The sequence below is a fragment of the Fibroporia radiculosa genome, assembly GCF_000313525.1.
Source record: "Fibroporia radiculosa TFFH 294 genomic supercontigs, scaffold2313, whole genome shotgun sequence".
NCBI lineage: Eukaryota > Fungi > Basidiomycota > Agaricomycetes > Polyporales > Fibroporiaceae > Fibroporia > Fibroporia radiculosa.
The window spans coordinates 73,236-85,735 of NW_012133345.1; the positions used below are offsets into that span (position 1 = coordinate 73,236).

The following is a 12,500-nucleotide window of genomic DNA, read 5'->3' on the forward strand; positions in this document are numbered from 1 at the left end:
TCTTCAGTACATGGCAGTATTGTTCGGCAATTGTGATAGCCAAGCGATAGTACAACAAATTTCGCAACAACGATACGATAGCGAGCGGTCATGGGAAGGATCAGGACTCATGCAGCATCTGCAGGTGGTTTGCGCTTCCCCTTGCGAGCAGCCGCCAGCTCAGCCTCTTCGTCATCTTCATCTAACAGTGGGGGCAGGGAAACCTCGACGGGCAATAGTTGGCCTTGAGGATATGCGCAAACAACAGTGGTGCAGAGGCAATACACGTTAATAGCAAGCAATGCGAGACGATGTTGGGTTCGTTGTTAAACGGCTCTGACTCACCATTAGCGTCTCTGAACTGCACGAAGACGGGCTCCCAATTGACCAGCGCATTTTTTACCGTAGCGTTTTGATCGAGAATCTCGAACTTTCCATTCATTCGACCTCGTTCCCTTATTCCCCTACACAATTCAAAGTCTTCGAGGTTTATCACATTTGGCACGAAATCCGACTCTTCGTCGGTATCCATGCTTGCACTCAGCGTAACGTGAGGCTTAGGGGCTTGTGTAACTTTTGCTTTTAGGGCATCCAGCGCATCTTCTTTGACAGCACTGATTGTATTGGTAATGGATGCAACGAGGAATACAGTGAGCTTGTGTGTCTTGAGGGGGATGATATATTCCTTGGGCTGAACCTTGGGCGGCTATTGAAGTAATTTCAGTATCGTCGTCTTATCCAGCAAGCTGCAAACATGCGGATACCATTCTAATAGAAATACAGCCGCTTTGATGGTGACATACAAATGCCTCGGTGTCGAGGCAGGTCGTGGACGTCCGCGCGCAACTTGTAGCCACGTTCCGTATTTGGCTAGCATCGAGGCGCCCGCCGGCTGTTCGCCAGTGGTCGGGTGTAGTCGCACATTGCTGTCACCACACATTGTCCACTATGAGCAGGTATCACGACCCTTCAGAGTCGTCGCAACCCTACAAGGATCCCACACCTCTGCCTGACAATGTTCCGAAGGTACAAGAGTTGGGCACAACCAGTGCGCCTCTCAAGAGCGCGGCGTTCTTCCTCGGGGCGTACTGCAAGGACTACAACGGTGCGTTCATCTGGTCTCATCCGCGCAGTTTACCACTATACGCGTTCCGTGTACCACGCCAGCGTTATCGTTTATCTTTCCCCATACAATCAAGCTGATAATGGTCTCATTCGTAACTCTGACTGTACAGATGACTTCATGCTTTGCAAAGCGGAGAACCGTGACCCAGAGCACTGCCTGAAGGAGGGGAGGAGAGTGACTCGATGTGCGATAGACCTGTGCGTATCATCTACAGTACGATACTTTCGTGGAGGTTTTTCGTATTCTAACACAATCACGTTTGTCTTAGCATTTCTAAGATGCGTGATTCCTGTATGCAAGAATTCGAGCAACACTGGACTTGCTTGGAGAAGAACAACCAGGTGTGCTTTGGATTGCAATGGACATGCATGCTGACCCTGCTCACATGAGTACACCGCCAGGAGTATTACCCGTGTCGCAAACCCGAGCGGGCACTGAACAAGTGTATGTTCGAGAAATTTGTGAGTAATCTTTGCTGATGTAGAACCTCTCGGACGGCTGCTCAAGTCATGCTAGGGTCTTGCCAAAGTCATTCCTGGTTCGCCAGAGGGTAAAACACCCATTCACGATGTCCAAAAGCCCATCTATACCGGCGTGCAGAAATAGAATGCTTTACGGCTACTGACAACTTTGATGTATTTCATCTCCTAATTGGCAGAGCTACAAATTTGAAGACATTGCCAGCATATTTACGACGAGGAAGGTCGTGGCACGTATGACTGAGATTATAGCGGTCCAGTATGTACATAGAACAGCCGATAGACAACCGATACATCCATACGTAGGCAAGATTCGTGATCGAATGACGAACTTAACGAGTGGAACATCAGAGCCGCCTTATAGAAATCGTAACAAACCTTTGCTTCGACCAGAAGCATGGTATAAATGTCGTATACTCCCGACGGAGCTCCACGTATCGCTCGTGCAATGGCAGGACTTGCTCTGAATAATTGTAGACATAGACTGTCATCTGCACGGTTCACGGACCAGCATCCGGTTGAGTGAACCGCAGAACAAAATTGACAACAATGGCCACTGTAAGATAGTAGTGAGTCGTAGCGCTGTGTAGGCACTTGCAGGAAACTGACCGAGCAATGCGACACATAACACCGTCTAAACACGCGGATGAGCCGACGGAAACACGAAAAGAAGGGAGTACTTACGGGCCCGATCCGGTCGTCGTAAGGACCTCGCCCGCCTTTACGGATAGATGCAGCACGCCAATGGTATGTATAAAGAGCGTAAACCATCACCCCCATAGCTAGGAACGAAAAGAGCCGCGTGAACCAAAACTTCTCCTGTCGACCAATTGAACCACTTACCCACTACCGAGAACATAGCAGCGCTAATTTTCCCGACCTACAATCCGCCATAGTACCAAATTATTGGACGCTAAGACATATGTGGCTTACTCTGTCTCCGAAGTTCAGCAAACCGACAGCTAAGCCGCCAAGGACCACGGTAAAGTGCAGCCACGAAAGGAACGTGCGTTCATTGGCAAAAGAGACTTTGGGCTCTACGCGTACTGGGAGAGCAATGCGTTTAGCAGCAGTACGTTGCAGCAGGGGCTGCGTCGACATCGTGGTTGAGGTGAGAAGAAAAGACGTAAAGCAGAACCCAGGAAGAAGAGTGAAAGAAACAGACCGGAGAACAGACCGATACGGCAGGACAGCACGAACGTGCGTGATGTCACAGGATCGGGCGAGGCAACCGGAGCGTGATGACATGGGCTTGTGACGTCACATGTCACAGACGCCGCTGAGCTGTGACATGTCGAAATTGCCTCGTACGCTGAGTACACAGTCTGCGTTTGCCACTTTCAGTGTCCATCTATTTCGCCTGCTCACTCTTCAAAATTTGCCTTCCATGGCGAGCATAGAAAATCCTTATGTTGTTCCGCCAATGTCAACTCAGGAAGAAGGTAAGTCTCCTGTACAATTTTGCCGTGTAGACGATCCGAAATGCTATGTGCCTTATTCTGAAGACGCAATTATTCACACCCGAATCACAAACGACGAGAAGGCACTTCGCCGTGTGACCAAGAAATTTCATAACTACGCCTCTGTCGCGTACTCATCTGCAGTCCCGCCATCGCCTACGGGGGCGTCCTCCGTCGACGATGCGCGAGAGGCATTTCTGGTGGAGCTCGCATCGTTCCATCTGTCGCTCAAGAAGAGTTTGATGGTGTGTGAGGCAGAGGCACGACAAGTCGAGGAGTATCACAGGGAAAAAGAACGAATAGGTGCGTGATGTAGGTCCATATTCGACGCGGTTTGTTGAGTCGGGTTGTTTCGCTAAGCAACGGAGCATGTCCACCTCAAGGACCAAATTGAGCGCCTCAAGATAGACCTTGAGCAAGCTCAGCTGGAACGAAGACGGAAGATTGAATATGACGCCGTGGCGGAGAGGGTCAACACTTTACCTAGCAGGGAAGAATTGAGCCTGTGTGTGAAGTATCGTATTTTTCTTTATCGTATCTTACGTTTTTTAGGTCTATCGCCGCCTTGGAGAATGATATGGTGGCTATACGCGCGGAACATGAGGATCAGAGTAGAATTCTTCAAGCACAGAAAGCAGCACTTGACGCGGTCATATCCGAACTCAACATTCTGCGCTTGATGGGTAAGCAGGATGCCGCAGATATCTCGCCCAGTGCTACCCCTGCTCCCGAATTGCCAGCGGTTGAGGAAGATGTCGAGATGGATGGCACCGCGAGCGCGCGGACACGGGAAGAGTCTGGAGAGCTAAAAGAGGACAAGGATTTGGACGAGAATGACAAGTCTGAGGAAGACATTCCCCTGGCAAAAGCACGCCTCAATCCGGGCGCGAGGGCGTTTGTGCCTGGGAAATCTAACCCGCCGACTCCTGGTGCGCGATCCACAACTGCGAGATCGACACCAGTCCCTCCAGCGACGGCGGCAGAAGAGGATGACATTGAGATGGGGGAGGTAGCGGAAGAGCCTAAAGATCCTAAGTTCAAAAAGAAACCGCGAGAAGAAGAGCTGGAGGAGGGCGAAGCCAGCGACGAGAGCAGTGAGTTATCCGACCCTCCAGATGATTGATCAAGCAGGCTCGATGTATGGGCGGTGTGTATTTCTTGTATCATATTATGTTGTCTACTGTGTTATCGTCGCGCTTCCACATCCAAATTCATCAGATCCCTCGCACATATCACTGGTCCGCCGAACTCGTCCGCAGCCAACGCGCTCACGCCTTCCATGATCTTCTTTGCATTCTCGTCAACATCATCATTCCCAGCGTAGCGGGGCGAGAAGTGATTGAGGAGCAATCTTTTTGCACGAATCCTTTTCGCGAACAACCCCGCCATCTGTGGTGTGGAATGACCTCGCGACATTGCACGTTTTCGAACGCTCTCGTGAGTATCTTCGGTTTTCGTGTTGGGATCAATCCCAGGGAGATGCGCATTCGTCGCTTCATGAATCAGGAGATCCGCGTCGAAAGCCAAATCAGCGATGGGTGAGGGATCGTACGTGTCTCCTAGTATGACAATCTTCCGACCAGGCCTATGTGGAGGGCCACGCAGAATCGTACCATCTGAGAGCACAGTGCTCTCACCCTGCTGCAGACGACTCATGACAGACATTGGCGCCCCAGTCCGTTTGAGGTGGGGGATGTATTCTTTGGGATCCATCTTTCCCGGGACAGGGAGCTCGTTTAAGACGTACCCCACGCACGGCACTGAATGCAAAATGGGAGCAGCAGATAAGGAGACTATACTGTCCCTGAATATCTCTGGCCATGTTCCATCGACTTGTGGTATGTTGCGCCCTGTGGGCAGCTCCGCCGGATGCGGAGGCAGGGAGGTGTAACCTTCTGACGGCGTATCTGACGGGAAATGGAGCTCATGCACGATGTACGGCGCCCCTAGATTGGTGTATGTGTACGTGAGTCCAGTGCGAATATATGCGCGGGTGCCGAGAGGGCCATATATTTCTAGAGGCTTTTGATACGGTATGAAAGAGGCGGCATAGCCTGAAGATGGCTTATACTGACCGGGATTGAGTCTTGAATAGCATCGGACCGTAGTCGTGTATCATCTGCATTGTTTACCATACCTCCTGCACCATTCAAACGGCTTGCAAGGAGGGGGATGAGCCCGAATATGTGGTCGCCTAGTATTTTGGGTGAGTGGAAGCATCTTGAGTGCTCTACTTCTTCGGCGCACCGTGGGTATGCGTGATAAATATCTTCTGTATCTTTCCCATCTTGACGTTGCTCTTCTGAATTCGATGTTGGGTGGCCTCTCCACAGTCGAAGAGCCAGACATCTCCGTTGAGGTGGAGAGCGAGAGAAGAATGGTTGCGAGTGGAGGACGGCTGAGCCGAAGCACTTCCCAAGATAGTAATACTGATGGACGACAAGCTGACGGGCGACATACGATGGAGAGTTTTGAAGAAAGCTGGGAACTCATCGAAAGGGGCCCTGCAGGATAAAACATTGCTATGATAGTGCTCCGGGCCGGCTGACACGGACTTGGACAAGTTGATGATGATTGATGACTTGTCCTCCAACTACTAAGTAGCAAGCGCCAAGGCACAGTCTGGATCCTCGCAATTACTACGTGTGCCTCTACGATGCGTATTTTGCCTATGAGTCGTCGTGCATAATACACTCAGGAGAATCAGAGTGGAAGTGGTCTGTATATTGTACATTGTACCCCGGGCCATCTTTAAGTTCAAGCTGCACGTGCGAATGGACTCAGTCAAGTCGATCGCCTCTAAGTTCTCACGGCCGATCGTAGCTGGGCGCGTCGAGTCGCGACTCTTACTGCATCTAATTCAATCCCTCCTCCTGCTCGAGGAACATGTCCCTCCCCCAGCTATCCCCTATTTCACCTCTTCTCTCTCTCGCGATTGTCTCAGTGGCCAAAGCTCCGTCTTGCAATTCGATAGAACCTCAACGTCGCCGTGGGAGTGGACTCTAACCACCTTCGTTGTCAAGTAGAAGTGCTGGTCGTCCAAAATGGCGAAACCGAAGAAGGTCAAGCAAAAGGTCCTGGACAAGCCGAGTGCTGACAACCCACCACCTCTGGACACACCTTTTGCTGATTCTCTTAAACATGATACACAGGCCGAATTATCCCAGCCCGCTGTTCAGACAGAGGATCTGCCCAAACAAGATACTTTCCCTGCGGAAGACGGTCAGCTGGATCTCCCAGGTACGTGTGCGCTTATCTTTCCCGCTATCGTGCGGACAATGATGTTTCTGCCTTTTATTGCCTGCTTCCACCTCCACGGCTTCTCACACTCGCGCAATGTCTCGCAAACGTCGCAACGCTGTCTCCGCAGGAGGATACTTTGACGCTCCGCCTGCAGACAACGATGATGGGTGGGGTACTGCCGCGACAGAGTCGGCTGGACTATGGGACAATTCGCAACCTCCCGCAACCAATCCTGAGGCACAAGACGCAGCAGATTGGGCCATGCCAGATGCAGCTGTGCTAGGAGACTGGGTAGACGCAGCAGCTCCCCCACAGCATGTCGGAAAACCCAAGAAGAGCGGTGGTAGGAAGGGCGGTGCAGCTGTTGTGCCCCCTCCTCCCGCCTCTTTGGTCGTCCCTCAGCATCACGCTTCTTTTGCCGCTGCTTCTCCCTTGTCAGTGGCTAGCAGGTCTGCACCAGGATTCGGGGACAGTGGGGATTGGACAGCCGCGGATTGGGGTGACTCCCAAGGCTGGAACAATTCAGCACCGCCAGTACCACCGGCACCACCACCTCCTTCACAGATGCAAACCTCCCATGCACCGGTAGCTGGGGCCTGGAAGAACTGGGGAAACGAAGCCCGGGGACTTTCTAAGGTATCTTCCATTGCTAATAGACCGTTTCCTCCGGAGCCCTCCCCTGCCCAGACTGTCACGTCTACGGCGGGCAGGCCTGTCCTATCTCCTCAGCAACGATCCGAGCGTTTGCAATCGTTGCTTACGGATCCAAGCCAGACTAAGAATGTTGCTCTACAGCCTTCACCGCCTTCTCAAAATATGAGTGGTACAAGACAACAGCAAGCGGCTGCAGCACAACATGCAGCTGTAGCCCTGCAAAGACAGCTCCAACAACAACAACATCAGCAGCAATTGCAGGCACAGCTTCAGCATGTGCGAATGCAACAGCAACAGCAGCAGCAAGCACAGTATGCTGCAGGCCAGAGGGGAAGACCCCAGCAAGCCAGGCCACAGGCTCCGCCAATGCAGCAGTCTGAAAGCTGGGGCAGTTCCGGCTGGGGCGGCGGAGGTTGGGGAAACAACAATGACTGGGCCGCTACAATACAAGAAGAGAACGAGGATGACGAGGAGTATTATGACGAAGAAGAAGAAGAGGAGGAAGAAGAGGAAGATGAGTACGACGACAATGGTAATGGTGGCTACGGCTACCGCGACAATTATGCCGCTCCTCGAGTACGATTTTCTCCAACAGTATCCTATTCTACGGAAGCTCCTCCTCACGCCCGTGGGTTTGCTCCTTCCACACCATCTATGCATTTCCCTCCTCCCCCTGCCGCCCCGTCGCATTCTGCTACCCACCCACAGGCTGCAACTCCTGCCACGGTTCATCCGTCGCTTTGGGGAAACGGAACGCCATCCAAGACAATGGCTATGGCGGCAGGGCACACAATCTTCGAGTTAAAGTTACCTCGACATGGCATGGGCCAGACCTCATTCATCGAATCGAACGGACAAGCGCTCTACTACGCTCAACGTGCGCTATTCGGGAACACTCGCCCGGCGAAAGAGCGTTTCCACTGGGCGTTCAATCCAGACAAGGACGAACGCGTCGCGTCGCTCCTGCGATGGGTTGACGGGATGAAGGGCGGGCTCGCATCGCTTGGTGTCAGTTTGTGCTTTGTCCGATGAATTGTCTAGCTGTATGCACGAGTGCTCATCGCGTTGTCCGTCCCCACATAGTTTCAAAAGTTTATGCAAACAGGCGAACGCGGTGCGCTGATCAGCAACGCGGACTTCCGCGCTGATTCGACCCCAGGCGCGTCCGTACAGCCTGCATTTGATTGGATCACCATGGCGCAGCTACAGAACACGCTTGACCGCACGATGCAGGAGTCTGTGGCTTTATACGATCCTGCTATGCAGGTGATTGTATTCATCTTTTTGTTGTCAAAGACAGGGAATAGCATGGCGCTCTGGCGGAGGAAGCTGTCAGTGCCCGAGAGCTTACGGGTGCAATTTTCGCAAGATATTGAAGCAGTGAAGGAGAGGCTTGACGCCGATTATCCGGTGTATGTAGAAGAGTAAGTCTGAAAGTGGTGCCATGGCGTATTTGATTGGAACTTAACGTACAGTGTAGGTTACCGCCGAAAGAGGAGCCTCCGCCCCCAGAACCACCCAAGAAGAAACGTAATTTATTGAGCAAATTGAAGTGGATTGGCTTGAAGCGAAAGAAAAATGAACCGCCCCCTGAATGATTTTTGGACTCTTGCACCTATGTCTCTATACCCGCTATCATACGCTGCTCGCTACTGGAACTGCTTAATATTTGTCTCCAATCCGCTGTATTGCTCGCTCATCTTGCTGGATCATAGCTGTCTATATGCATTCCACCTCGTCGCATCTTCACAGTTACATCTACACTACTCTGGGAAGAGGGGCGACCTCATTGATATAGTAAAGACCCCTGAATATATCTTCTCTTGATATTGATAAGGTCTTGGCGCAGCATCAAGGGCGTTCCGCTTCCTTTGATGCTTCGCAGTCGGCTGTCGCTGCTTCACGAGCAACTCGCTAAGACCATGACAACGCAGACTGTGTTGCGCGGTGACGTACAAGCCCTCCTAGCTCATCAGCGGGGCACGAAGCGCGCGATGACCTTGCTAATGAAAGACAGGACAAAATGTAGGGTCGCCTGGACGAGATGGATGAAGAACTGGGCGAAATGACGGAACCCGGATGAGATGTCAGATCGCCTGAAGGTGAAAGCTGTAATGGGTGACATGTAAGAAGCAGCCGGATAAAGCTCGCGCAACTATGTAAGAGACTTGAGTTGTTCCTTGTCCCTACGTTCCGCGCGAGGTAAAAGAGACTACATAGTAGTTACTGGGATGCTGTTGTGGACTCGCGTGCGCAAAGCCGCCGGGTGGGGCTCAGCGGAATAACATTTGACTCACCTGTTGATCGACTTTGTATGAACCTACTTATAATATCTCACCGAAGCCGGTGCACGTGTATTACGCACAACCCTCGCCTTGTATCGCGCCAGGCCTTACTCATTCCCCTGCCCTCTGTCTATGCTCTCGGATAGCAGCGGACATTCATGCAGTCTCAGAACTCTACTCCAACCCAGAGCCCATGGCCAGAGCTGCCAGGGCGCTCTGCAGGCATAGCAACCCCAGACGGTGCCGTAGACCCAGATCGTCGAAAGCGGGTACGCCCACATCCCGCCATCAGCGCTCTGATCCTAGGAGCAATCGCGTTGCTGCCCTGCGTGTTCGTGCGCCGGCAAACGGGAGCACTGCGCAAAGAGCTGATGGTTGCTGAAGCAAAGAACACGGGATTGCGCAAGAACGTGAAGATGGCACTAGCTGAGATCATCCATGTGCGCACCGAGCACATACAGCTAGTGAAATTACTCGAAGAGAACAAGCGAGCGATGGAAGGATTGAAAGGACAAATGGACCGCATGGAGAGCTCCCGTGTGGATGTGGATCTTCGGATACATGGCGGACTGAAGGATATGGGGCAGACGTTGCAAAGGCTCGAGGCAGACGGCGTGCAGCGAGACCGCACGTGGGCAGAGTGGGAAAACACTTGCCGTAATGATCTTAAGGCACTTTTGCGCGACGCTCAGCAAACAAGGTGAATTGTCACTCACTCAAACGATACACCTGACAGAAGATTTGCGACTCATCCTCATATCATCAGGTCACACCTCGCCGCTGTCCAGGAGGTCGGGACATCCTTAGCTCACGTTGCTGCGTTTATGCACGAGGTTGAAGTCAGGCAGGGCTATGTACCACGCAATGATGATGGGCGAGGTATCGAGCAGATGCGACATCTTGCAAAGAAATTGCAGGAAGCTCCTGGGTCGAATTTCGGACAAGAAGTTGGTGGCCTTCATTTTCTTAGAGCTTTATCTGACCATCTTCAAGTTGAAGGAGACTGAAAAGGCGGCCTCGGGTACGAACTCAGATACCACTTCGAGGGCTTCCTAACATTGTCTCTGCGTGGCTACGTTCCGTTTGTTATCTGCAACCAAGATGTAGGGCGTGTGATGATCTTGCACCATTCTACCATTAGCATGTACTCGTACCATTGTAGTCTACTGATAGTGATATTTTGTAGCAAATTGAATATTGTCATTCACTTCATCTATTTCATCCAACCAGTTTTTCGAGGCTATTGACGGAGGTATATTATCAGCATGTGATGCAGTGTATAAATATTTGCGAATATACGACCTTAGCACTTTTCTGATGCGGCACAAGGAACTGTTCCATCAAATCGACATCCACCCTTCCCCAGCCCGCATAGTCCCCCACACGCATGTCTTTACATCTCCGCGTGTGAAATGCAAGATGGTACGAGAGGACGGCCGGCCACTCGTATTGCATAGTGATTTTGACGAGGTGGCTGCTATAGCGGAAGAAATAGTATGGGAGCATGGTGGGCTGGCCAGACGCTAGGCCATGCAACGTTAGGATGGAAAAATAGGCATTCAAAGGGACAAGGAGGGCATCGAGACTGTGATAGAGCTCGATCGCAACAGGTGGTAGTCGTAGTGAGAGACTACTGTCCTCGAGTGACGGGTCGACCATATCCCATTGCGATTCCAAAATACGGCGGGAATCGAGCTTGTAGATGTCGACGCCTTGTAATGTGTGATTGAGAATGGACGACATCATGGTATCGTCAACATGGGGGAAGAGGTATAGAAGATCACCAGAATCCTGGCCTGGCGGGTATGTAGATCGCGACATGGAGGTCGCTTTTAAGCAGGCAGAGGTGTGGGGGTAAGAGTGGGAAAAGAGTGGGGCGGCCAAGGAGCGTAATCACAGAGATCTTATAAGCCGCCAGTTGCCCGTTGTTGAACACCAACAACAGCAGCCCTGTCGCCACAGCAGGCCACAGACGCCCCAAAGACAAGCGAACGACCCACAAGACTAGGAGCGAGCGGAATGCATTGCGCGTCGTTTCTGCCTCCGAGCGGTGAGAATCGCCCACTGGACCAACACAAATGAACTGCCACCGCTGAGGCTGAGGATCCCGCAGCTGGGAGAAGACGGTGGACAACAGCCGCCACAGTTGCCTTGTTGGGAAAATTATGGGCGTGGGAACGATGGCTGAAGAACTAGACAGTATACCCGCGAGCTGTCCCACGCTACCCTGATCATCCCAAGCTCGGCACGTACATTCTCTACGACACTTCCTCAAGGTGAATATCTCTTCTTTTCTCTGCTATTGTGCCATCTTTCTTGCCTGGATGATGCTGGATGATGCGAACGCACATCAATTCGGATGATCCATGCCATTTCGCGGCCTCGAACGCCTGCCGGAACGATCTGTACTGACTGTATTGTTTCATTAGACTTCAACAAAATGCCGGGCAAGGTCAAAGCGTACGAGCTCCAATCCAAGTGCGTATACTATGCGCAACAGCTCGAGTGCACTTCGGGCACCGGTTAAATGATTCGCTCTCTTAGGTCGAAGAATGACTTGTCGAAGCAGCTCACTGAGCTTAAGAATGAGCTCCTGGCCCTGCGGGTACAGAAAATCGCTGGCGGCTCTGCGGCGAAGTTGACAAAGATGTGGGCGGGTTTTCCGTGAAGTGCTATTGTGTTTGACTTATTGTGGTACCAGCAACACCGTTCGCAAGTCAATCGCGCGGGTGATGACTGTCACGAACCAGAAGCAACGGCAAAACCTGCGTGACTTCTACAAGAAGAAGAAATACCTGCCGCTTGACCTTCGCGCGAAGAAGACACGGGCAATCCGGCGACGACTGACATCTGTACGTGCTCTCCGTCCTGGTTGAATATGATTCTGATTGCATTCTGCATTTGCGCATATGATAGCACGAGAAGTCGCTGAAGACTCTCAAGCAGCACAAGAAAGACATCCATTTCCCCATACGAAAGTACGCGGTGAAGGCAGCATGAGCTGGGGGAATCGGATGAGGAGGGAGCGGAGCAGGAAGGGAAGTTGCTTTGAGGTTATTCTTTCGTCTGTATGCAGTACGCCACCGCCAGTCGCTATGCCATGCACTATGCCGGGTGTTATTCTCGTGTGTACTGTCCCCTGAGAATGGCGTCCGGTCTGCCGGGGTATGGGAACGCCTGCGGCGGCATTGCGGGAATGGAAGGGCGCCCCGCGTGCTCGCGTTGAGCTCGACACTGTTGGGACGTGATAAAGTTGTTGGCGGGAAACCGGCGG

General features: G+C 52.0%; 9 protein-coding genes across 9 annotated transcripts; 5 read left to right on the forward strand and 4 right to left on the reverse strand.

Moving 5' to 3' along the window:
* Positions 1-107: 107 nt before the first annotated feature.
* Positions 108-856, reverse strand: FIBRA_03827 (uncharacterized protein; the record flags this gene model as incomplete). The annotated part of the gene is made up of 3 exons (XM_012325654.1): positions 108-223; positions 325-685; positions 734-856. 3 exons carry the CDS (start codon positions 854-856, stop codon positions 108-110), a joined length of 600 nt encoding a protein of 199 aa, XP_012181044.1.
* A 71-nt stretch (positions 857-927) lies between these two features.
* FIBRA_03828 (uncharacterized protein) lies at positions 928-1,711 on the forward strand (the record flags this gene model as incomplete). The annotated part of the gene is made up of 5 exons (XM_012325655.1): positions 928-1,084; positions 1,215-1,302; positions 1,374-1,446; positions 1,507-1,566; positions 1,622-1,711. 5 exons carry the CDS (start codon positions 928-930, stop codon positions 1,709-1,711), a joined length of 468 nt encoding a protein of 155 aa, XP_012181045.1.
* Positions 1,712-2,084: 373 nt separating this feature from the next.
* On the reverse strand, positions 2,085-2,685 carry FIBRA_03829 (uncharacterized protein; the record flags this gene model as incomplete). Its single annotated transcript, XM_012325656.1, has 5 exons — positions 2,085-2,140; positions 2,194-2,218; positions 2,269-2,366; positions 2,428-2,464; positions 2,518-2,685. The coding sequence occupies 5 exons, from the start codon at positions 2,683-2,685 to the stop codon at positions 2,085-2,087; spliced, it is 384 nt and encodes a 127-aa protein (XP_012181046.1).
* Positions 2,686-2,971: 286 nt separating this feature from the next.
* On the forward strand, positions 2,972-4,167 carry FIBRA_03830 (uncharacterized protein; the record flags this gene model as incomplete). The annotated part of the gene is made up of 4 exons (XM_012325657.1): positions 2,972-3,026; positions 3,090-3,347; positions 3,405-3,549; positions 3,597-4,167. 4 exons carry the CDS (start codon positions 2,972-2,974, stop codon positions 4,165-4,167), a joined length of 1,029 nt encoding a protein of 342 aa, XP_012181047.1.
* A 62-nt stretch (positions 4,168-4,229) lies between these two features.
* FIBRA_03831 (uncharacterized protein) lies at positions 4,230-5,502 on the reverse strand (the record flags this gene model as incomplete). Its single annotated transcript, XM_012325658.1, has 3 exons — positions 4,230-5,066; positions 5,120-5,238; positions 5,292-5,502. The coding sequence occupies 3 exons, from the start codon at positions 5,500-5,502 to the stop codon at positions 4,230-4,232; spliced, it is 1,167 nt and encodes a 388-aa protein (XP_012181048.1).
* Positions 5,503-6,088: 586 nt separating this feature from the next.
* Positions 6,089-8,539, forward strand: FIBRA_03832 (uncharacterized protein; the record flags this gene model as incomplete). The annotated part of the gene is made up of 4 exons (XM_012325659.1): positions 6,089-6,284; positions 6,415-7,949; positions 8,025-8,365; positions 8,422-8,539. 4 exons carry the CDS (start codon positions 6,089-6,091, stop codon positions 8,537-8,539), a joined length of 2,190 nt encoding a protein of 729 aa, XP_012181049.1.
* Positions 8,540-9,384: 845 nt separating this feature from the next.
* FIBRA_03833 (uncharacterized protein) lies at positions 9,385-10,282 on the forward strand (the record flags this gene model as incomplete). Its single annotated transcript, XM_012325660.1, has 3 exons — positions 9,385-9,926; positions 9,993-10,173; positions 10,220-10,282. 3 exons carry the CDS (start codon positions 9,385-9,387, stop codon positions 10,280-10,282), a joined length of 786 nt encoding a protein of 261 aa, XP_012181050.1.
* Positions 10,283-10,439: 157 nt separating this feature from the next.
* FIBRA_03834 (uncharacterized protein) lies at positions 10,440-11,047 on the reverse strand (the record flags this gene model as incomplete). Its single annotated transcript, XM_012325661.1, has 2 exons — positions 10,440-10,466; positions 10,526-11,047. 2 exons carry the CDS (start codon positions 11,045-11,047, stop codon positions 10,440-10,442), a joined length of 549 nt encoding a protein of 182 aa, XP_012181051.1.
* Positions 11,048-11,666: 619 nt separating this feature from the next.
* Positions 11,667-12,226, forward strand: FIBRA_03835 (uncharacterized protein; the record flags this gene model as incomplete). The annotated part of the gene is made up of 4 exons (XM_012325662.1): positions 11,667-11,704; positions 11,771-11,875; positions 11,928-12,078; positions 12,143-12,226. The coding sequence occupies 4 exons, from the start codon at positions 11,667-11,669 to the stop codon at positions 12,224-12,226; spliced, it is 378 nt and encodes a 125-aa protein (XP_012181052.1).
* Between the last annotated feature and the right edge of the window lie 274 nt (positions 12,227-12,500).